This window comes from Macrobrachium rosenbergii, chromosome 9 (assembly GCF_040412425.1).
Source record: "Macrobrachium rosenbergii isolate ZJJX-2024 chromosome 9, ASM4041242v1, whole genome shotgun sequence".
Taxonomy (NCBI): Eukaryota; Metazoa; Arthropoda; class Malacostraca; order Decapoda; family Palaemonidae; genus Macrobrachium; species Macrobrachium rosenbergii.
Window position 1 is genome coordinate 45,240,703 of NC_089749.1, and position 23,509 is coordinate 45,264,211.

The following is a 23,509-nucleotide window of genomic DNA, read 5'->3' on the forward strand; positions in this document are numbered from 1 at the left end:
AAATCTTTAAAAAAATATATTTATTCATGTAAAGTTGATATTGAAAACATATCTGACTTCACACATTTTCATTACTAACAGTTATTTTTATAAAAACAAAAGAGATATGGCATAATTTTTGCTGTAGGGAAGTTGTAAACAATATGTGGTGCCGCCCTCGTGTCTGCTCAACAAACTAATTGCGGCTGATTCAAAATCGAGCCGAACCGTGGGAGTTCCTGGACCACCGAATGCCGGTTTTAAGAAGTTCAACCCTTAGTATGTGACAAGATTTTGTTATTAGTTTAAAGATAGCAGTTTGGAAAGAGCAGGGTGTGAAGGGATAAAAACACAACCATGAGCCTTATACTATATTATTTTTAAATTCATGCACATTATTCAGCCCTATTCTGTGTGACAGTACAACCCTACCTAACCAATCAGTATATGTATATACAAAATTTTACTCCAATGTCTTACTTTTTTAAATTTTGATGGCCATCAAATCCTCCCTAACCTAAATACTGTAACCTAATATCTTAAAGCTAAGTAATGTTTTGAATAAGGTTTTTTTTTTACACAATATAGTACTTATATTAATTCACCCTTAAGGGTATGGGGTTAACCAGTCATCTTTACATAAAACACGATTACCTTAAGATGTAGCTTTAAAGCCAGGCTACCACCCATAGCACGGAGTACTGTTTCATCTAGTCCTCAGTAATGGGATGTTTCATAAAAGGTTACCACTTAACCTAACATAAGGTACTGCCTGGACCTGGATTATTTAGATCATGTTTAAAGTATACAGGCTATATAAAAGAAAAAAGTCTGTAAAAGTATACCTTAGTTTAACCAGACCACTGAGCTGATTAATAGCTCTCCTAGGGCTGGCCTGAAGGATTAGACTTATTTTAAGTGGCTAAGAACCAATTGGATACCTAGCAACGGGACCTACAGCTTATTGTGGAATCTGAACCAAATTATATTGAGAAATGAATTTTGCCTGTTTATCTAATCCTAGGGTCCTTGATGTAAACTAGAATGCTGCCTAGGCCCATAACAGAATACTGAATGTCTTAAAAGGTTCATACATACCTTAATTTAGGTTACTACCTAATCCAGGTTAGTTAATTCACCCTTAAGGATATGTGATCGTAGGTTATAGGCTGCAGACAACATCTACTTAAGTCTAAATTATTCTCACTTAATCTGATGTAGGCTACTGCCTAGGCTATTGTAGAAATCGTTATCTGAAAGGATTATCTAAATAATAAATTGTGGAACATATTATTAGTTAAAACTTTTAAATAGAATGACAAATTTTTCAAAACAATTTCTGCTTTTTACAAATAACAATCAGAGATCATGAGGAAACACTGACCATGCGCTCGCAAAAAATGCCTGTTTCCGACTTTCATACACAAATTTACCTTTTCCACAGTTTAAAACTAAAAATTTTTAAATGGAACTTAAAATTAAGCACTTACCTGTCAAATTTAGATGTTTCCTTGATCCTCGCTAATGAAATTAGAAAATCGAAGAGCAGGAATTATGGAGCATGGGCTTTAGGTATACACGCAACCATTGACTAGAAGAGTAATGGCTCCCTTGTCTTTTGCCGGTCCGTTTGTAAACAAGATGGCGGATGTGCATGTGCAATAGTCACTTCACCTTCTTGCAGGTTATAGTGTTTATTTACCAGACCACTGAGCTGATTAACAGCTCTACGACACAATACCCAGCTACAAGACCAGCTAAAAGAGAATTCTTTATATTAGTCTAGTCACCATGGAGCTCTGGTAGACCATGCAAGGGTAACTCCTTGAGGACGAAACAAGCGACTAAGCTATCAAAAATTATTTTTCTCCTTCAGCAAGGAAGCACATGTCTTCTCTACTGTTTATAAATAAAATGTAAACATAGAAACAAGTATAATGTTTTTGTGTCACAATTTAGCTAGTTTTTCCAGTCCTCGAGCACTGTTGTTACATTATAAAATGTCTTTTAATAACATTAACACTTTGAAATTAGACCCACTAATCAGATTTAACAGTGAACAATCACCTTTATCTATGCATGTTCACTCATTTCCAGTATCCATTTTTACTGGTATAATGATAACTTTCCACAGTATATAAGTGCATTAACATTGTAATTACTGTATAAATAAAGTCACCTACCCTAGTATTTCAAATGATACATGTGCATTAATAAATCACGCAGAAGGAATGCAACAAGTGCATCAGTCAATTCCTTCAAACCTTATGCACAAATTATATCTTAACCCTTTCACTCCTAATCCATTCATATGCGCATCCAAACTGCCTCATTTCGATGTGCATGAAGACCATGCATGCATGTCAGAAGATATTTTTCTAAGAAATTCAGCAAAAATCAGAAGAGTGTGTCTTAACAAAGAGAGTTGAATATTACATCAGGAGATATTGTTTCTCCTCATGGCATTGGGTGGGTGGAGCTCATGACCTGTGCATGCACTGAAATTTCCTTTTCTAGTAGCCAGTTTGACCACGTGACCTGATCTGTGAGGATTGTTTATCAGCGCTGTAGATTTAAATGCTTATAACTCCATTATTTCTTACTCAGTTTTGCTGATTTTTTTTCAGGATTTGTAGCAAAATTGCTAAAGTGTGTTAGAGTGCTGTTTTATAAGGGTAAGGGCCCAACAAAAGAGAATGAGCAGTTGGAGAAGACAGCTTGTGATGGCACTTCATTCCTTTAACAAGTTCTGTTTACCAGGCCGTACTGAGTTCCAAAAGCATAATTAAACACCTAGAAAGATAAATACTGTAAGCTATTGATGTCTATGGAGAGTGAAAGTGACACAAACAGTGATGATAGCAGTGACAACTTTGTGGTCTAAATAGAAAGCTTTGATAGCAGTGAGGAGGAGATCCCCCTTCATTCCACCACTGACGCACGAACTCAAGGCAAGAAGGGCAGGGGGAGGGAGAGGGAGGTGGTAAGCCTGATTCCCTCGGTGCTCAGCAAGGTCCCTCGCAAACAACTCTTTCCCCTTCTGTTGCTGATAACGAAGATGAAGGTGGTCTACAGATCCTGACCTGCCTGTAATGCATGAATTTACAGATGTTTTGCAGCTGAAAGTGCCTGTGCCAACAAGTGCCATAGGTTTCCTCCAGCTATTTTCACTCAAGAATTACTCTGTTGTTTGATGGAAGAAGCTAGTCATTATGCAATTTATTGCAGGGATGTTCTCAAGCAAAACAGCAAACTGAAGTGGCAGGGCTGCAATATTACTGCTATTGCACCTTATGTCAGAATGTGCATTTTTATGGGGGTGCAGAAATTGCCACAAGAACTGATTTATTGGTCTAAATATAATAAATACTAAAATACTATCAAGGTGCATGGCAACTACTGATGTCATACACAGAGTTTGTGCAGATACCACCCTCTTTTTATGCTATGAATCCGCTAGCAATACCATCAGATGATACCAATAGGCTTATCCTTGTGTGAACAGTGCTTGAACATATCCAAAAAACTGTGTCAGCTTCTTTATGTGCCAGGAAAGAGCCTGTCTTTGGATGAAGGTATGCTTCCGTGGAGACGCAGTTTATCTTTCAGTGTATAAACCAAAGAAGCCAGTGAAATGTGGATTCAGAATCTATATTTTGTGTGAGGCAGAATCCGGTTATGTGCTTAATTTCAAGGTGCACCATGGTGCAAATCGTCCTCTGCTTGATGTGGTTTTTCAGTTGCTTTGCCCATATCTGAATAAAGGTTATCACATGTTCATGGATAATTATTACAACTCCATGAAGCTGACAGAAGAGCTGTATGAACAAGGGGTGCACACCATTGGTACTTACAGCTTATGAGAGGGGCAGCAAAGGCATTCAGTGCACTCGGCAAAACACAAACCTTCCCCGCTACAGTATCAACTTCTGACAAAAGGCAAAACAGTACTTTTATTTTGTGCTGGATGGACTCAAGGTTGGTTACTGTAATAACCAACTTGCAGGGCATGGACACAGAATAGTATGTTAAAAAAAAGAAGGTAAAGAAGGGTGGAGTTACTCAGGAGGTGACTATGGCATTACAACAACATGTTGCTATTGTGGAATACATACAGTATAAGAGGGGAGTAGACCACTTTGTCCAGATGATCAGGTACTACAGCTTCATACAGAAGATGGGTGAAGTGGTCAAAGAAAATGCTGATGTACTTGCTGCAAATTACATTGAAAAATGCATACATTTTATATTGTAAGTTTACCACAGACCAAAATAAACTGAACCACTTGCAGTTCCATGCACTGGCATATACCAGTTTGATGGAATTCAGTCCAGATGAGTGGCATGCTGGTGTACCTTTCCCCATGTGTATTCTTCACAAGGTATTGCAACTACTCTGGATGATCCTGCCCCTACACCTGTTTATGCTGCTGTGTCATGTTACAAACGTTCAGAGATAAGGTCACAAGTTAAAATTGTTTGAAGCACTCCCCTTTGCCACCTGTAAGTTCAAATTTTGCTCTGCATGCCTATTCTGTAAGAATTTTTGCAAAGAACAGAAGAACACTAGGAAGATGGAATAACCTTTTCTTTTAAACCCTTCTCGATTTGAAGCACTAGTAAACACTTATGAATTTAGATTAATGCACTGCAAAATGAAGGTCAGGTCTGTGAGGAAAATTGCTCTTGGAAATGAAAAAGTAAATCAGTAAAAGATAAAAGCATTCATGACTGTTGAAAACCTCAAATCCGAGCACGTTACCTTATGTTGGAGCATGGGTCCTTGGCGTTTTGCCAGATGGGGGAAGGAAGGAACTTAGCACTTGAAGAATACTGGGCTAAGAAAACAGCCACGTGGTTTGGGATATGGCCCTGATGGGGTGGAGGTCAAGGGGAAGATGTTGCTGGATCTGCTGCCAGAGGTCTCTACTTTGGTTCGGGTCATGTGGCTCCTTTTATGACCTCTGCTGGATTATCTTCCCATGCTCTCGGCATTCCACTTTCTATGGGTGAGCATATGGGCTTTGGCACAATCCTGTGACCTTGCGATTGTCCGGTCAGCCACATGGTAAGGCAACTACCACTTGGCAGTTGGTTGCTATGGGGCCTTCCAAAACTTTCTCTTTGGGTAAATCCCCATCACCAGTTCATCTGGTGCCTGTGGTGGGGATTTTGTCTCTAAATGGCTTCGCACCTGGAAGAGAGGTTTCGAGGTAGTCACAGGGTCGAGAGAAAGGATTAACAGGAATCCAGGGAACGATAATAAGAGATTTAAGAAGGGGCAATGTTTTCCATGACCTCCTTCTCAGTCAGCAGTGTGATTAAAAGTTATAGTACTTCTTTTGAAAAGAATAGAACAATGCAAGTTTACAGTAAATTCTCTTAAAGGAATAAAAGTTATGTTTTCCTGTACGTTCCTTTGCAAAGCTTGGAGGGCAAGGTGACTTGGGAAGGGTATCCCTTCATTGCAATATAGAAAACCAACTCACGAACAATTCATGATGCGAATGGCCGTCCAGAACGTAACTCGTTTGTAAGTTAGGTAGTGACTGTGTATCTCTGTTTAGCAATTTTTGGTGAATAAAAAAAAAAAATTCCAATACAGCTAACTTCGACTCGTGATATGGTTGCTTTATTCTGTTCTTAGGAATTTTTTTAACTTAGCATGGTAAATTACAGCTCATTAGCCTTACAATGACATCAAATTCATTAACATAGCATGAAGTATAAGGTTACACGGAGTGATGAAAAAAATTATTGCTATGCAAATTCTTACTGCCAATAGGGGCATTGAATCTGCCACAGACCAAACATGATGAGGCTGGTATTGTGAAAGAATTAACCATCAAAACCATATCCTTTTGCTTAAAAACCACGAAGCAGCTGACAGCATTCAGTCTGCATTCCTCCCACAAGCTAAATTGAAAAAGATGTGGTCCCTCCCTCCATTACACCAGAAAGGAGGAAAAGCTTACTATTAGTTGATGTGGGTTGTGAACAGTGACTCCAACAACACCAGTAACAAGTACAGTAACAGTCATTCAGTAATGATAATAATAATGATAATGATACTGTACAGTCCTACTCCCAGCTCCACAAAGAGGAAAGTAATTTAGGGATACTTGGGGAATGCATGTGGTTCATAAACTGTGAGACTACTTTACTTCTATCTGTTAGACAAAGGCTAATGAACCTCGGGAACACTTCGGTCATGAATATAGGCTTATCTGTGATTGATAAGTTTGTAGGAAAACACTCTGCCATTAAAACAGCATTGATAGCAATGATGGCATTCTTAGTTATGGAATAATGATTTATAATTCCTTTCATGTAATGCCAAAAGAAATAATTGTAAAATTGATTTTTAATGTTTCTATAAATTGTAAGCAGAATAATTGTAAAATTGAATTCTGATGTTGTATAAACTGTAAGCAGTCAGATTATTAGGTAATGTAAACTATATTATGGTACATTTTTCTCATTTCTGCTTCAGTAGACCTCAGATGGCACTGGCTCCCGCTCTAAGAGAGATAACCTTCCTCCTTCTGCTGTTGAACGAAGCTCTTGTAATTCTTCATGTGAAAGTGATGCTGAGCAGAGCCCATCCTCACAATATTCTAAGTCAAAGGTAATTATTGGTGTTTTAAACTATTGATACAGGTTAGCATATTTTGTAACTGGACAGTGAATTTTATATTTTATACTTGAATTGTTTAGGACCCCTTTGACACTTAAGAGTGGTTAGCATAGGTGAATATCAAGTAATGAAAGTTGCAATTTATTTTAGAGGTATGGCTTAACATGTTTACTTTATGACTGAATGCTCAGTATAATAACTTTGTATTTGAAAACTTAATAATTTAGATAACTTGTATGATAGGCAGGTTTTAACATTTTACATAAACACAGTATAATAGTATGAAAAGTATAAAGTAGCAAATCTCTTCAAAGCAGAGGTTCATTTGTTTTTTGGAAGTACATCCTTGTTGGACGTTCTTGTTTTTATGTTTGATAACTGTGCTTGTAAATGGTAGCTTTCAGAATATGAATGGACTGGGATTACCACAAACAGTGATGATCTGAGTTACAGTAGTGAGAGTGAAGGTGGATGGGATGATACTGAGAGTCTAGAAAAGCGATTTTCACATTCGGAAGCTTTGGACTGGAACATTCAGGGATCTCCAGCTGCCATCATTACTTCAACATCAAATGTCTCAGACAAAGGTAATCCTCAGATTGCACTGTTCAGTGACTTTTATTTCCATTGATTACCAAGCTTTATGATTGTCTTCCTGCTTCTGTTTTCCCAGGCTTAAAACTTTGCTTCCTAAAAGTGGCAGTTTGCCTGTCATTTCCTTCATATATAAGATTCCTTATTCTTTTTATTTTCTGTAGGCCTGATCTAGAAAAGGCTATTAAGGTGCCAATCCCATTGGTGTTAGCATATGAAAAATATTATTTTAATCATACCTAACATTTACATAGCTATAAATTTCGAGCCACAGGCTTGCTTTGCAGTTGAGAAAAATTAAAAGGGAACAGAGGGGTTACATCTTGTCTTCACATATATCTTTTCTGTCTGGTAGGTAAAGACAGTGATCCCATTTTCTGTGCCTCGGTTAGTATTCTGCTGGTGTGTTCACATCAGTGGTAGTGCAGATTGGCTAATTGAAAGTACTTCAGTTTTTTTTCTTGAGTTACACTGGAAAATTGGTAGTTCTACCTTTTGTTTTGTGTAGGATGTCTTCATCATAGTAAAAGAATTCTTTATACTAGAGATCGCAGGAATAATCAGTGTTGGAACTGTTTGTCTGAGACTAAGCTTGTCAGGCATGCACAGCGTTTGACTTGTGTTGGTAAAGTGTGTAACGTGAAAGATTGCTACCCTGTATGTAAGCCTGTTGATGTTGTGATACCATATATTAACCCTTTTGCTTATGACCCTCATAAACAGTATATCTGTGGGAAGTGGCAGTGACTTGAGTAGTAGGCTTAAAAATGTTTATACAGTACCTTTCTTTGTTCAAAGACATGTAGCTTCAACAATTTTCAAGGCAGACTGCTCTATTTTGTTTCATTTTGCAGCTGAATGATTTTTCTATACAATGGCATAAAAAATCCCTACCCCAAATAACTGCCATGTAGGTGGAACAATGAATAGAAATTACAAAATACAAGAAAATTTTGCACTTCCCCCAGAAAAAATGCCAAAAAACTATGTGCGATAAAGTGTTAGTTTTTTATCCATAGCATGCTCTAATTGCCTAGTTATTGCAGTGGAAAAAGTTGTAATTATAGAAAGGAAAATATGAAAAAGTTAATGAGGAAGTAGCATCATCACTTTTTCCGTAAGAAAAGTAACAGTTACCCATGCTATGCACGCAAAAAACTGTTTTTACTTTTTTTTTTTTGTTCAAAGACATGTACCTCTGACAATTTTCAATTTTATTTCATTTGGTAATTTGATTGATTGCTGTATACAGTGGCATAAAAAAGTCCCCAAAATAAGTTTATGTATGTGAAATAAAGAGTATAATTTACAAGATACAGGAAAATTTTGTGATTTTCCCCAATCCATAGCACGTCCAGATGAATTATCTACTTTTTGCACTGCAAAAGTTAAAATTATATCAAGGAAAATATAAAAAAAAATGAATGACAAAGTATCACCACGTTTCCGTGAAATCAGTGGCACTCAGTTAAGTGTTTGTACACACACACACACACACACACACACACACACACACACACACTCTCTCTCTCTCTCTCTCTCTCTCTCTCTCTCTCTCTCTCTCTCTCTCTCTCTCTCTCTCTCTCTCTCTCTCTCTCTCTCTCTCTCTCTCTCAGAAAAAAGATAGGTGATTTAATTATAGAATAAAAATCTAAAACTAAACAAATGAAGATACATGTTACATATGTATAAAAAAATATTAGGAATACTCACTGAAAATGATTCTCATCTTGTCTGCTGGTTTGTGCAATCCTTTTTTGTTTTCATTTTTGTGTTTGTGTATGTCATCAGAATGTGAAGGACTTAAATTTGGATGACATCTACATCAGTCATTGGTATAAATGAATGGGTTAAGCACAGGAGCAGGAAGTTTCTTGGTAAAGATATTTGTTCCGATGTGGAGTATGTAGTTGAAGAATAGGTAGGCTTAGAGAGTCAGGTAGTGTTCCCTGTGAACACTCCTGAGTAACCCCACATGCCTGTGTTTATTCCCAATCCTTCTACTGTTCTTCCAGTATCCCCTGATCATTCTCTCCAAGCCCTTTTGTCTTTCTTTGCTGACTGTTCCGTGGTCCACAACAACTTGAGATGGTGTATTGCATCCCATCTACAGGAGCTCCTCAGTGGACTGCTTTGTGTTGGTTCAGTGACTTAGCTGTCTGCGAGGGAACCAAGTCATTCCAGTGGTTGGAAGGTTGTGGCTACCACCATTTCCCTCTCAGTCACTTCCACCTCTAATCCTGTAGGAGGCTGGCCTGTCTTACCAATAGCTGTGTGGGTTGGAGAAAATCATCCATGTGTCTGAAACCTATACCTTAAAGCATATATTGTCCAAAATTCAAAAACTAGAAATGATCCCATAGCAAAATGGGGGTAACTTTCTTTTTCAGTTTTTTTTTTTATACTGTTGGCACACCCATTTGTTTAAATGCCTTTACATTTTTAAATGCTGTATGGCTATTCTTAATACTGGCAAAATGCGTTAGATAAGAATGTCTCTATTTTTGCAGGTTTTAATTTGAATCATTTGTTACTTGTGGACTACAGTAGTAGCTTCTCTGGGTGTTGAATGTTTATCTTTGAAGCAAGTCATACCACAAGAGTTACTTAGCAAAATTTTGCTCTTGTTTGCTATTTCTTTTTCTCTTTAGCACTCTTACTGTTTTTACATTTGTTTTGACAAGACTACCTAATGGAAGCAATGATTGTGAATATACAGTATGCATACTTTTTTGGGCTGTAAATGTTATGTGTATTGATACTTACATTATTGTAAACATGCTTAGACCAAAGAAACATATGAAGCATAACAAAAGTGACCCATTTAATGGCCAGGTCTTCAAGCACAACCTTGAAAGAGAGGGGCAATAAGTTCAGTGGAAGTTCATCCGAAAAATGGTCTTGAGCACTGCAAAAATGAAGCGAAAGTGTGTAGATATAACAAGAGATAAATATTGTATTATGAACAGTGAACATATTGAGGGTAGGCTATAGTTCATCGAATGGTCTGTTATCAGATGGCATGTAATCAGTTTCTCTCTTGTTCTGTCACTGTACCAAATCTGATTTAGCTAGTGGAGAATGAAGAGGAGACCTTTTTATGTCTAATTAGATATGTTCAATTTTATATTGTATACTTTTGTTTAAATATGCCATATCCCTTTTAATACATTCTTTAGTTTGCTTAGCTCAAAATAATTTGGACAAGTGATTTCTACCTGTTGTCAAGGTGAAGGCACATAAAGTATGAGCTGTGGCTGTGTCTCAGATTTTATCAAGGATTTGTTATAAGACGTCAAAATGGCATATGCAGATGAGTGGTTGTCACTTAACAATTGTTATCCATTAAGTCCTGCTGTTGCTGCTGTGACTACTTAGCTTGAACTGCAAGGAGGAATTCCTTCCCTCCTTATGTTTTAAAAATCCTGGTATTGAGTTGTGGGGAGTATGAAGGTACACATGTTGCATGTAGGAGCTACCTGGTATTAAGTTGGTATTTTTTAGTTTAATATAATCAGCCCTGTATGACATTATCTTTGGCATGTGATCGCCATCTTTGCTTAACATTAAAGCAAGTCCCTCTATAATGGTACCTCTCTACATTGCATACACCGTGAGGGCCATTATCTGATGCCAGTGCTCAGCTGAAGGCAGGAATTGACAATGGGATTACCTGCAGCAGACATGTGTCACATGTTGGTTTACTTTTAAAACCAGTTTTGTTTTCTGTGGGTTGAATTTACCTCCTTTGTCGAGTGCCACACAATTCCACCATCCTTAACAATGTTATGTACAATTCTTAGAAATAATACCAATTTTCTATAAAATTTTATTATTCCTATACTTGTCTAACATTCACATAATCCACCCAGCCTCCTCACAGTCCAGTGGGCAAAAAACTAATGGAGCCACAGAAAACAGATCACTTTATCATTACCTACTGGAGGGAAGGTAAATGGGAAGATGAGTTAGGCTAATAAACCAGGACAATCCTTCTATTTTCTTTTAATTTTTCTTATCTGCTGAGCATGCCTGCAGCTCAAAACTTATATGAATGTTAGGTAGGTATAGAAATAAGCATTTTAAAAGACTGGCAGTCATAAATACCCTTACAGTGAGCAAACCAAGTTAGTTTATGGAAAAGGAGAAAGCTGTAAAGTTATAAAGCTGCAAAGTTATAACAGCTTAGTAGTGTTTGGGATCTTTTGAGGCTTTTGTGGATGAGAATGGCTGTATATTAACAAAATCTGTCATTTGTCTGGAAGAATCATTCATGTCTTGTCATGTGCATTTATTTTATTCATAGGTCTTTACTGGTTGATGTTACAAGTGAATTTTGCCCATGCAGTATAATAACTGATATGCTTGTACAGTACAGTATATGGTTTATCCTGCAGAAGGAGGAATACAGATTTTTAAGCCCACACTTAGTTAATGAATCTATAACATTTGTAAGTTTGCCATGACTTTCATATTGCATTTTAATATGTGTTCCAGTAAGTTGCAAGATATTTGAAGGAGCAGACTTGAAGAAGGTTGACCTTTCTGTGCTGGACATATCTTCGGCTGTGATATCGAAAGTAGACAGTTTGCAGCATAACACTTACTATCTACAGTTTGGTGAGTTTGTATTGTCTCTGTGTAGTTACATTAACATTTTTTTCAAGTTAGCATATTTACAGATTGAGTCAAGTTGTTACAGAAGTATTTGAATGTGTGAATATTTCATAGCTCTTATCCCTTTACTAGGTCTTGTTATGGCTGTGATGATTTCTCTGGTTCCAAGCGTGTATCGTCTAGACTATTCCATTCTAGGAGAAGCCTTGGAGGACATTGTTACATCTGATCTTGGAAGTTGGCACAAGATTCTTCTTTCATCGTCACAAAAATTATTTGATAGTCTGTGTGGCAGAAATATCTGGTATGTCAACAACAACAAAAATTACTTTCAAGTTTTGTTTTTGGTTGTAATTTTTAAGAACTTTGTTATAAGGGAAGTGCAGAGGATGGATTAGGTGAAGTTAAACAATGGTGTAAAGAAGTATGAGGAACTGTTACACTTTATTTGCTTAATTATGTGTAAAAAAAGTTTTTGAATGTGTTAGTAATTTTAACAGTTGGCTAGCACAACAAGACTTGAGGTACATGGCAGAGATTTGTAAACATCATGAGGTGAAGGCTTTTCTTCTGCAGTGGCAATTGACCTTGCTTCATAGGAGCCTCTCACAACCCTTAAGAACTAGCAAATCATGGGAGATCCTGTATGAGATTTATTACTCAAGATAGTATTCTTTGAAGCCTCTGCATTAGTCAGGCAAGTTGGCTGCTTCCATAATCTTTCATCAGGAAGGATCCACACTGTAGATTCCTTTAGTCATGCACTCTCTACAGTTTGTCTTGTTCAGCCAGCTGTAGTTTAGTAATAAAAGTTTTTCAGTATCCTTTCAGGCCTAGCTGCAACTTTCTTTACTTTTCTTTTGTTTACCTTTTAATCTCCTCCCAGAACCTTTGTCATCTTCATGTTTTTACCCCCTTATTTAAGAAGTGATGCCTTTGGGCATACCCTATAAGCTTAGAAATATGATCTGGTAAAACTGTATTTTGACAGTAATAAAAATCCCAGTAATAATAACATACAACAATAGGCTGGAGAAAAGTGTATAATTCAAATTGTTGGAAAGGACATGAAGACTAAGAAGATGTGAAAGAGGAAGTAGAAAGCAAGGTCTTTAATATCCTGGAAGTGTAAGAATACATGCAAGACAGAGGTCAGTGATAATGTGTATAATGGGGCTCATCACACTGCTGGTGAGCTTTCTGATCAGGTGTATGAAGTGGCAAAAATAGTGGAAGTTTTTGTACAGGGAGTTTCATCCATGACTTGGCATTTTAAATATGAATGTCTCAGTGACCATTGTGTTGTTTTTCTTGAGCTACTCCCTCATTGGGATATAGTTTAGACAAATTTTAGTTTAATTTAAAAAAAAGAAAGTTGTTGCTTTGTAAGTTATTCACATTCAGTATTTAATTTGTTTTTGTTAAAGTGGCAACAAAGTTTTTCAGCAGTGGTATGAACTGTATGTGCTGTTCAGCAAATCTGGTTTCTCTTGGCGAGAAAAGGGGATAAGGGATCAATTGTGAGTGTGAAAGATCTGTTAACATACAACTTATGAAAAATTGACAAACAAGAGACCATCTGTCGATGGTCCAAGTCATAAATGCTATTAGTGTATTAGGAAACAGATATCTACCACCACAAACCATTCTTATCTCAAAAGAGATAAATCTCTGGCAGAAGCAGACATCCATACCAGAGAACAGTATTCAGTAAAGGAAGGACAAATTACCTAAAACAAGTTGTATTGATTTTATCACTGTTTTATCACTTATAAATATATGAGGCCTTAAGTACAATACCTGACTTTTGTGCAGCATTTAGTGACACTTTCTTTAGATGATTCTCAAAAGTAAGATGTGAGTCAAAAGTTACACCTAGAATAGTTAAAGCTCCAGACTCATTCAGCAGAGTCCCATCCACTTGGAGGGGAGATTGGGGGTGGAAAATCTGTAAGATCTGCTGATCAACAGTTTGCATTTTACTGGAGTTCAGCCTCATATCCCACTGTCTGCACCATTCACTAATCTGCTTCATGTCATGGTTGAGACTAAGGGCAGCTTCATTTCTCATAAGTGGAGACTACTACACCCACAAGTGTTGCATCATCAACATACTGAACTATCTTGTTTTTCAGGCCAGCAGCCATATTACTTGTATACACTAAAAATGACAGTGAACAAAGAATACTACCCTGTGGAACTCCAGACACAATAGGTCTTGGTTCACTAAAGATCCCATCAACAGCAACTTGTTGCTGCCTGCCTGTAAAGAAATCTTGAAGTAAACCTAAAACAAATCCGCCCACTCCAAGATTCTGAATTTTATTAATAAGTGCATTGTGATTTATTAAATTGAAAGCAGCACTGAAATCTATTTGAATTGCTCTACACTCAAAACCCTTATCAAGGTTCTCTTGCAAATGGTATGTCATATCTAAAAGAGCATTGCTTTTTTCAGTATCCCAAGGAGCCCATCACAATTATCCTTCCTTTGGCTAAGTCAGGAGGGGCTCCTAATGGTGCTGCTGCTGCTGCTACTACTACCTCTAAGGAGCCCAATTCCATTAAGCCTCATGTAGCGGTTGTTCTTCCAATTGGAGATACCCCAGGCATTGACTGTGGCATTGACCACTTTTATAATGATGATCCACTTCTCCAGTTGCTTTCCTTCATCCTCCTCTTCCTTGTTATCAAGCTCTTCCTCTTCTCTCTGCTCTTTTCTCACAGGAGGAAGTCCAAGAAGACCTCTCACACAAAGTCCTGTACAGCTTGTGAGTGCCTTTCCCCTGCATGGGGGCCTGATAGTGTTTGTTCACTTCTGGGTGTTATATCCATCATAGTTAAGGTTGAGATGAGGGTTACCTTGTTTGCTTGTTACCCTGAGTCAGCCTATACCTTCTCAGACAAGAGAACTACTTGTGACTCATTCACCTGTGTTCCTGCCAAAGCACATGTGGTAGAGTCAGTGCTACCTCCTCAATCAGTGTATGACAGTTCCAAGACTGCATGTACTGATAAGGGGTTCATGTTTAACAGGTCTCTCCTGACAGGTACTGGGACAATCCATTTGTGTGTGATCATGCTGAATCCTGGTCTGCTCATGGTTTGGCATGGGCCCAAGAGTTGTGCATGGAAGACAGTGAGTGTGGCCTTTACTAGTTTAGCTTTCATCGAGCATAAGGAGTGCCACAGAATGGATGACCAGGTCTGAGAACCCCATTCTGTACACAATCTTCAGCCCATGGCACATGGATCAGCATTGGTAGTACAGGTTTACAATTTCCTATCTGTAATTCTAAAAACTGAAAAGCTCTAAAAAATGTAATTTTTTTGTGGAGGGAAGTATCCATTTGCAAAAGTCAAACAGTACAGGTATATGTATAACAATGATGATTTAATAAAATTTTTTTTTCTTACTGTATCTAATTATATTGTATTGCATGTAATTATTATCATGTTACAGTTATGGTCTCGGTTTATGCTGCACTCAATCTACATTGTTTCGTGTTTATGTCTCACAATCTCCACTAAATTTATTAAAAAATTCTTGTTCCTTCATTCTGACATAAATTCAAACTTTGCACGGAATATGGGGAAGATGGCGTCGGTCACACACTTGCTATATGCCATCTTGAATTGTGTCTCATTTGCTCTCATTTGTGTTGCTTTTTTGGGAACTTTTTTTAATTGTATTATAGCTCCCAAGCATAAGGCAGACTCTTCTGATGGCAGTGCTATGAAGAAAAGAAAAGCCATCTCCATGGAAGTGAAAGTTGATATAAAATGATCTGAAAAGGGCGAAACACCGTCGAATATCAGCCGCGCACTCTGGTTTAGTCGTACAACTGTATCAACGATCATCAAAGATAAAAAGCACATATTTAACATGTGAAAGGATTTGCTCCTATGAAATCAACTGTGATTACAAAGCAGCGTAGTGGTCTCATTATTGAGATGGAATAATTATTAGTGCTTTGGCTGGAAGACCAGCATCAACGGTATATCCCAGTTAGCCTAATGTTGATTCAGGAGAAGGCTAAAAGTTTGTTTAAAACCTTGACGGGAGAAAAGGGGGAAGGGAGTGAAAGTGAAGAGTTTGGGGCTAGCACCTGCCCCAGTATCTCCAGCACCTTCTTCCACCCAGTAGCCTAGTCAAGCCTGTCTCACCTCCCTTTGCAACGCCCAGTATGCAAGCCAACCACAGGAGTAAAGACAAGGAGTTGTTTCTTTTTATTTGCTGTATTGTAAATAATAGGATAATATTTACCCGTGCACTGTATGTATGTGCTCAGGAATTGTTTTCTCTTTTATGTATTTCTTTATTTTTATTGATTCATGTCATTATGTCTGCTTAAATTCCAACTTACGGACAAAATTAATTTACGTCCTTGCTATAGGAACGGATCACGGATGTAAACCGAGACCCTACTGTATTGTATTGAAGAATACTGTAAAAACATTGTGTTCATGTGCCATTTGCATTTTTGAAGAGCTTTTCAGTTTCACAGGTTATGAGAGCAGGGATTTGGAATTGTCAGACTACTTTTAACCCATTGTACCTGGTAACCTTTGCCTTAAGAGCTGTGGTGGCTGCCCAACTGGCTATATATAGTTACTCAAGCTTATTTCATTTTGATTTGCTTAAGTTTGAGGAAGAATGGAAGAGTGACTGGTTCTCTCTTTTCCTTATCTCTCCCTTTCCGGTGCAGTAGCTTGGGCTAAGTACCTGCTGTATCAGGCTCTGCTTTCCCTTTTTAGATAAGTTGATGTCAGCAGCAGACCTGTAATGTAACCCATTTCCCATATTAGCCAGATTGAGCTACCTACCCACCTTAAAGAGTCAGCCTTGGCTCTCTGGGAATACTTTTTAGCTTTAGGTTCTAGACACTAATTGCTCAGGCTCAGGTCCCTATTGTTCCATCATCCCTATGCTAGATGGAATAAGAGGTTGCAGGAATAATCACTCCTTTGCTCATGGTTATGACTTGGAATGTGAAGTTTCTGGAAGGAGTTTCAACTTACCAGTCAGTTGAGAGACTACTTATTACCTAAGAAACATGTCTTCTAAATGAAAAGGTGATGGATTGTATTTCTGTAGGAACAAATAAAAAATCTGAAAGTAAGTCATATTTTTCGTAGGTATAAAAACGAGAGCCTTTTCTCATAATCCCGTGTCCACCACACCATGTTGTATATGGTGCTGAAAAATATACAGATTAAGCATTTTTTAATTTTAATTTTAAAGTATTGTTATCAGTTAAGATGTTTGGAGCATTTTCTTGTTGACATGGTATGCTTCTGTTTCAGGGTGAAAACAGTGGTATTCCTAAGCATGGTCAATCGGTTTTTACTCGCCTCTGGGTTCTTCTTCTTACTCTCTGTTGCAGAACGGACCTTCAAACAAAGGTTCCTGTATGCAAAGCACTTTTGTTATCTAACTTCTGCAAGACGGGCAAGGTGAGATACTTTAATTAAGAAAATTACAAGCAGTTCTTTGGGCATATAGTTAAGGAAACTGTTGAATAGAAGAAGAGTGTAATGGAGTTTAAGATATATACATTTGTTTTACTGTTTGTGTGTGATTGCCCTTATAGATTTCAGTGTACAGTATATTTTTGTTCGCATTTAGTGAATGGAGAAAATAATCTTTTTTGGTCAAAATTTCAAAAGTTATATATAAATTAAAGTACTTTTATGCTCCCCACAGAAAGTATGATCTACCACACTTCCGCTTGAACAAAGTACATAACATCAAGACATGGCTCTCTGTAAGATCTTGTTTGAAGGTAAGTTTAGGTGGAAAAAATAGAATTTTGGAAAATTATTGTTGGAAGATAATGTTGTTAATCACATATGTTGATGTAAGAAAATTTTGTAACAAAATGTTATGACCACTGAAAGTGGCAGCACTGATCAGTAATGATGAGTATTTTTTGTGAAGGGTGAATTGCAAAGCATGGTTATGGCTGTTAACTCATATTATTGTGTGTTCTTGTGGAAATACAAACTACCTGTATTGTCTTTTATTTAGGAGTATTCTTTAGTACCAGCTCGAATTGGTCACTGAACTTAGTAACAAGGTAGTTGGCGGGTAGTTAATGGGGGTGAGTGGCGGGATACCCCTCACTGAGCTATCGGCACTAGCCACTTTTTCTTTGGCTGCCACCATAAGAGGACATTGTTGCACTCCTCCTAACTGTTAAGTTGAACTTGTGTTTTTGCTTGTTTTCTGAGTTTTTTCGTGGTTTTGAAGGTTTGAAGGATCAGTTCTTTCCCTCATTTTTTGCTATTCATGATTCCCACTGCTTTGTATATTAATATTCCTTGCAATTTCAACAGTGTTCAGGTTGTAGGGGAGTTAGTATTACTGTTGGGAGGCAACAGGTAGAAGAGGTATCAGTCAAGAGTTAGCCTACCTCTTTCCTTTGTTTACCAAAGTCCTTTTAACTCCTTCCCTGATTTCACCCCTTCTGAGGAGAAGGGATATTGAGGGATGTGGAGATCATACACTCTACTATGTGCTAGCCATTAAGTCTGCTGCTGCTGCAACCCTTATGATATTGCCTGCTGTGTCTGCTGTTGCTGCAACACTTACGACATTGCTTGCTGTTGCTGTAGCTGCTAGGAGTTTCAGGACTCCTGCATATTTTTCAGGGAGGAAGCTAGGCCTTAGTAAGAAGGGTAAGCTTTGTTCTTCCATCACCTCCCCTACATCATCAAGCTTTCCTCATCTACTTCTTCTTCCATTATCCTATGTGGGAGTAGGAATAGAAGGGTAGTGTAAAGCTTCTTAAAAGAAATCCTTTGGGTTTTCTTGCAAGCACTCTTCCATTTCAAAGGGAGATGGAGGCTCTCAGTCACCTGTGGTGACAATTTTTGCCTTGGGGACTGCCATCCCATACCTACCCACTTAGACTAGGTTCTTTGTTGCATAATCCTGAAGGATAACAATAGAGGATGCTTATTCTGCTAGCTCAGCAAGTGCATGATCTTAGATCTGGGCAATCACAGGTGTTCAGGACATCCTCCCCCTTCATGTATCTAAAGAGACATGGGGAAGAGGGGAATGCCCAACCCATTTGTTTGGCGAGGTGCAAGGTGTTCACACTGGTTGTTATTAGACAGTGGGGTGGGCTCCCACTTTCTTTACCCTCTAGGTGTAGAAAGTGGGAACCAGTGCCGTGTGCTTACTAACCATAAATGCACTCCTCGGAGTTTGCACAGTACTGAGCACTCTCTTCAGGAAAGATCTCTTGTGAGCTCCTCTTTTAGTGTCATTTTTGAGACACAGGAAGAAGAACTTTGCATCGAAGGGTATCTGGGTACACACCTGGGCAAGTGCACAGTCCTCAGACCTTTCTCGTTTCTCAAGGGTTTAGGGGGATACAGTAACTACTTGATGCATGTGCATTAATTCTTCTTTTGTGTCTTATGGGGAAGCAAGTTTGAGCTAATGCTGCTGCCTCCCTTTAGTATACCTACAGTCATCAGACTGAATGGATGTTGGGTTGATGGCAGTACATGCAACAGACCTCCTTTTTGCAGTATTGTACTTCAAGTGCTTGGAGGTGCTGTTTGTATGTGATCACCTTACATTCAAAATGGGATGGTCTTTGGCAAATGCTCTCTCAGGCAGTCTTTTATTGACCTATGCTTTTATCAAAATTTGGGTAGCTGTCATACCCTCCTTGTTGATATATATGCAGGCTTTTTCTTGCTTAGACACTCAGGACATCTGAACCACAATTCCATGTGATTTTTACTCACGAGAGACATCCTAACCTGTTGACTGGGACTTGTGTGTTAACACATGCATACATGTTTTTCAGTAATTTTGGTGTTGGCTGGTCTTGAGGAAATATTGGAATTTCTTTTTCACAATTTCAAGAGGTTATGTATGAACCAAATGTATTATGTATTGTGGGATAATCTATGGGGTGGTGAACCATGATTTTGAGGATTTACATCTCCAAAATTGTTTTTTATCAAGTATCATTGACTTTGCCATTCATATAGTTGATTCGAAAAGAGAAATCAATTCTATTGATGTGTCATCCTCTAGATGGGTATCCAACTCATGCCATAGGGAATTTGTATTTTTGGAGCTTTGCCTTTTTTCCATACTCCTGCTGCAGTATTGGTGCATAGATTGTTGGGCTGTCAGTAAGCCTGATGATCTTGAGGAAGTAACCATTGCTGTTCTGTCATGGACCTTATTGAAAAGAGCTCTTGAATGGTTCCTTCCACAACTGAAACAACTTTCAGAGCTGGTTGGATTTTGCATGAAGGACTCAAACCATGGGTGGGAAGGAAACAGTTTACTTATTCCCACCCATCAGCGCAGTTGTACACTTCCATTCTTTCTCTCTTGCCTAAGGGAAGGGAGGAGAAATGTCCTCATTGGATTGGTGTTAGAGTACAAGTTACCCTTTGGGTACAGCTAGGCCTTCTAGTTCAAGGGTTGGGAAGTAGAAACTTCCCTAAAGTCAGAACAGCATCCCAGCCTTTATCATTCAGGAAGGGAAGGGAAACCTTTCCAGCTCTTCCATCCTCTTCTAGCTGTGGCTAAGTAAGAGGGAAGGGGAAAAGAGCTGGGGGAGGGTTTATTTTGTAACTTTTCTTATTTTAGCTGCCATTTTTGGGGGGGTTGCTTGTCTTGCCTTGTTAATAGTACAGAAACAAGGAATGAAGTCCAGAATACTTCAGGCCCTTGTGATGAACATCATAGTTTTATCTCTAGGCTTACCAGCAGGGTTTAAAGTGATGATGGAGAAGGGTCCTAGAAGTTGTCTCTGTAGGGTTTCACAGCCACCTCTCTTAAAAGAAAAGTTAACTGGGACATATACCCAAACCATTTAAGGGTTTATGCGCCAAACATTCTCTAAATAGGATGGCACAGGTTGTACTGTTTTACATCATAGGAAATGACTTCATGCTTAGACCGTTCAGAAAAACTTGCTTTCAAGTATCTTCCATCAGAACTCTTTAAGCTCTTCCTCCTCTTGTCTGCATGTCATCTTAGACTACAGCTTGGTGTATTCTGTGAGTGTTAACTAGTAAATGGGTTTTTCCGGGAAATCTTCTTCAGAAAGGAATCTTCCTTCTTTTTAACAGGTGTTGCAAAGGGATAAATAATCTCAATTATCCTGATTATGAAAGCCAAGGCCCTGTCAAATAAGTGCAAGTAAAAAAGTTTATGGGTGTTCAGCCACAACTCCATACCCATACTCCCTCTATCTTGTCAATACTACATCAGCATAAACACTCAATCTCTTAAAAAAAAAACAACTATCACACCTGAAACTGAAACCTTGATACAAAAGGCAATTAGGTAGGTCTTTTAACCATATTTATAACAAAATATGGTTATATAAAACAGGTAACAAAATACACTTTAAATACAGTACACATAAAAAAAAGTTAATCCCTCTTTCTCTCATGCACAACATGCAAAAAGGTAGGTTAGGCTGCCAGAAATATCACTTTCTTTTTCGTTTTGCCTAAACTCATTATACGATGCAGTCTTTAAGATACATCTTACAAAAAAATTATTTTTTTATTTTGCCCAAACATTCTTTAAAGTATATCTTACATACACAAAAAGAGCAAACCCTTTCTTTTTTCATTTGTATCAAACTCCTTAAAGTACATTGGAAAAAAAAATCAAACCTACAACTATAAAAATACTTCTTCCCTTCCCTGTTATTTACCTATGTGTTCTAACCTTGGTGCTTATGATGATTGGACTTTTTAAAACTTGTGAAGAAGTTACAATTCCTCAACTAATCTAAGGAGGATGACACCCTCTGCACTGGTTCAAGAATGTACAGTCAAATGTATTTTGTGGTACTTGTGGGCAATGAGGATAGATGTTCAAGTTGGAGGCATCCCTTTCCTCATTTTATCAGAGCCATGTTGCCCACAGGCCCCTAGAAAGTTTTGAGACTTGCAGTGAAGTTCACAGTTTGTGTAGTCACCCAGCTCCTTCTGGGCAAAAGATCTTGCCCAAGTACTTTAGCTCACATAAGCTTGGGGGATGACTACAGAGAGAATGGACTCCCTCTTTCTTCCCTATTTCCATATGGATCAGCATCTAGGCTGAAGTATAAGCTGCGTCAGGTTAGATGTAGGTACCTTCACTTGGAGTACCTAATCTTAGCATAGTATCTATGTATCTGCACTCCCTTTTAAAAACAGGGGAGGTGGGGGAGGGAGCATAGTAGAGCAACTTGGTTCTTTTCAGAAGTAGTTGCCTTCTGCCTGGAATTCTCTTTCATGGTTCTATTGTGATTTTTCCTTATTAAGAACAATCCTGTAGGCAAGGTACTCTGGCCAAAGCCCTACCACTTAGGTCAACCTTTTCACCATACCTTTTGGAGGCTACAGAAGTCATGACATTCTCTGATTGCATGAGCAACTGGGGTCATGACATTTCTGGGTGGCATTCAATTCCAGTCAGTTGACAGAGACTACCTCCCACCTAGTGAGTAAGTGTTCCTCATAAAAGATGGTTTGTGTTTCCATAAAAAAATTAAAAATTTTAAAATCTGTATATTTCTTAGGTATAGAAACCAGTCTTATACATCTTAAAACAGCCTCGACCTTCCCACTTTGTTGCTGTGGCTTGTGTCAGTAGGTGATTGAGGAGTATTACTCTACTCACCCCCCTTTACCACCACCAGTTAACCCTTAAACGCCAAGCTTCTATTTACAAAAATGTCTCCTGTATGCGGCGTTCGGTGAGTTAGCGCCGAAGCTGAAAAAAGTTTTTTCAAAAATCACAGCATGTTTAGTTTTTAAGATTAAGAGTTCATTTTTGGCTCCTGTTTTTTGTCATTGCCTGAAGTTTAGTATGCAACCATCAGAAATGAAAAAAATATCATTATCATATATAAATATTGGAATATATGACAGCAAAAAAAAAAAAAACATATAATTGTATACAAATCGCGCTGTAAGCACAACGGTTAAAGCTAATGAGTTAATATTTTTTTAGTTGTATTGTACACTAAATTGCAATGATTTTGGTATATAACAAATTGTAAAACGATCAAAGCAACACAGAGAAAATATTATCACAAAATGATGCATGAATTAAACGCCGAGGACGTAAAAAATGTTTTTTCAAAAATTCACCATAAATCGAAATATTGTGCTAGAGACTTCCCGTTTGTTGAAAAATGAAGCTAATTGATTGAATATTACTAGACTGTAAGTTTTTTAGCTTACAATTGCAGTTTTCGACCATTTCGGTCGAGTTAAAGTTGACCAAAAGTCGAATTTTTTCCATTTATCGTTATTTATATGAACATATTTCGAAACTGATAAAAGCTACAACCATGAGTTATTTTCTGTTGTATTGTACATGAAATTGCGCACATTTTCATATATAAAACTTTATGTAACGACTAATATAAAACGGTGCAAATATTACGACAACGAGACGAAAGAATTTCCGAGATGTTCGGCCGAGTTACCGCGCAGACATAAGGAAAATGTTTTTTTAAAAAATTCACCATAAATCAAAGTATTGTGCTAGAGACTTCCAATTTATTGCAAAATGAAGGTAAACAATTGAATATTACTAGAATGTAAGAGTTTTAGCTTACAATTGCGTTTTTTTACCATTTCGGTCGAGTTAAAGTTGACTGAAGGTTGAAATTTTGGCAGTTATTGTGATTT

At 37.9% G+C, this 23,509-nt stretch overlaps 1 protein-coding gene across 3 annotated transcripts in view; it reads left to right on the forward strand.

The window, feature by feature from the left end:
* The window catches only part of phtf (putative homeodomain transcription factor), a 134,707-nt gene that overhangs the window by 84,467 nt on the left and 26,731 nt on the right, over window positions 1-23,509 (forward strand). For all 3 annotated transcript variants that reach the window (XM_067109026.1, XM_067109025.1, XM_067109024.1), the window contains 6 exons: window positions 6,476-6,607; window positions 7,014-7,203; window positions 11,708-11,830; window positions 11,960-12,131; window positions 17,135-17,284; window positions 17,535-17,613. In XM_067109026.1, the coding sequence (XP_066965127.1) occupies window positions 6,476-6,607; window positions 7,014-7,203; window positions 11,708-11,830; window positions 11,960-12,131; window positions 17,135-17,284; window positions 17,535-17,613 (846 nt within the window). The remainder of the gene's footprint in view (window positions 1-6,475; window positions 6,608-7,013; window positions 7,204-11,707; window positions 11,831-11,959; window positions 12,132-17,134; window positions 17,285-17,534; window positions 17,614-23,509) is intronic.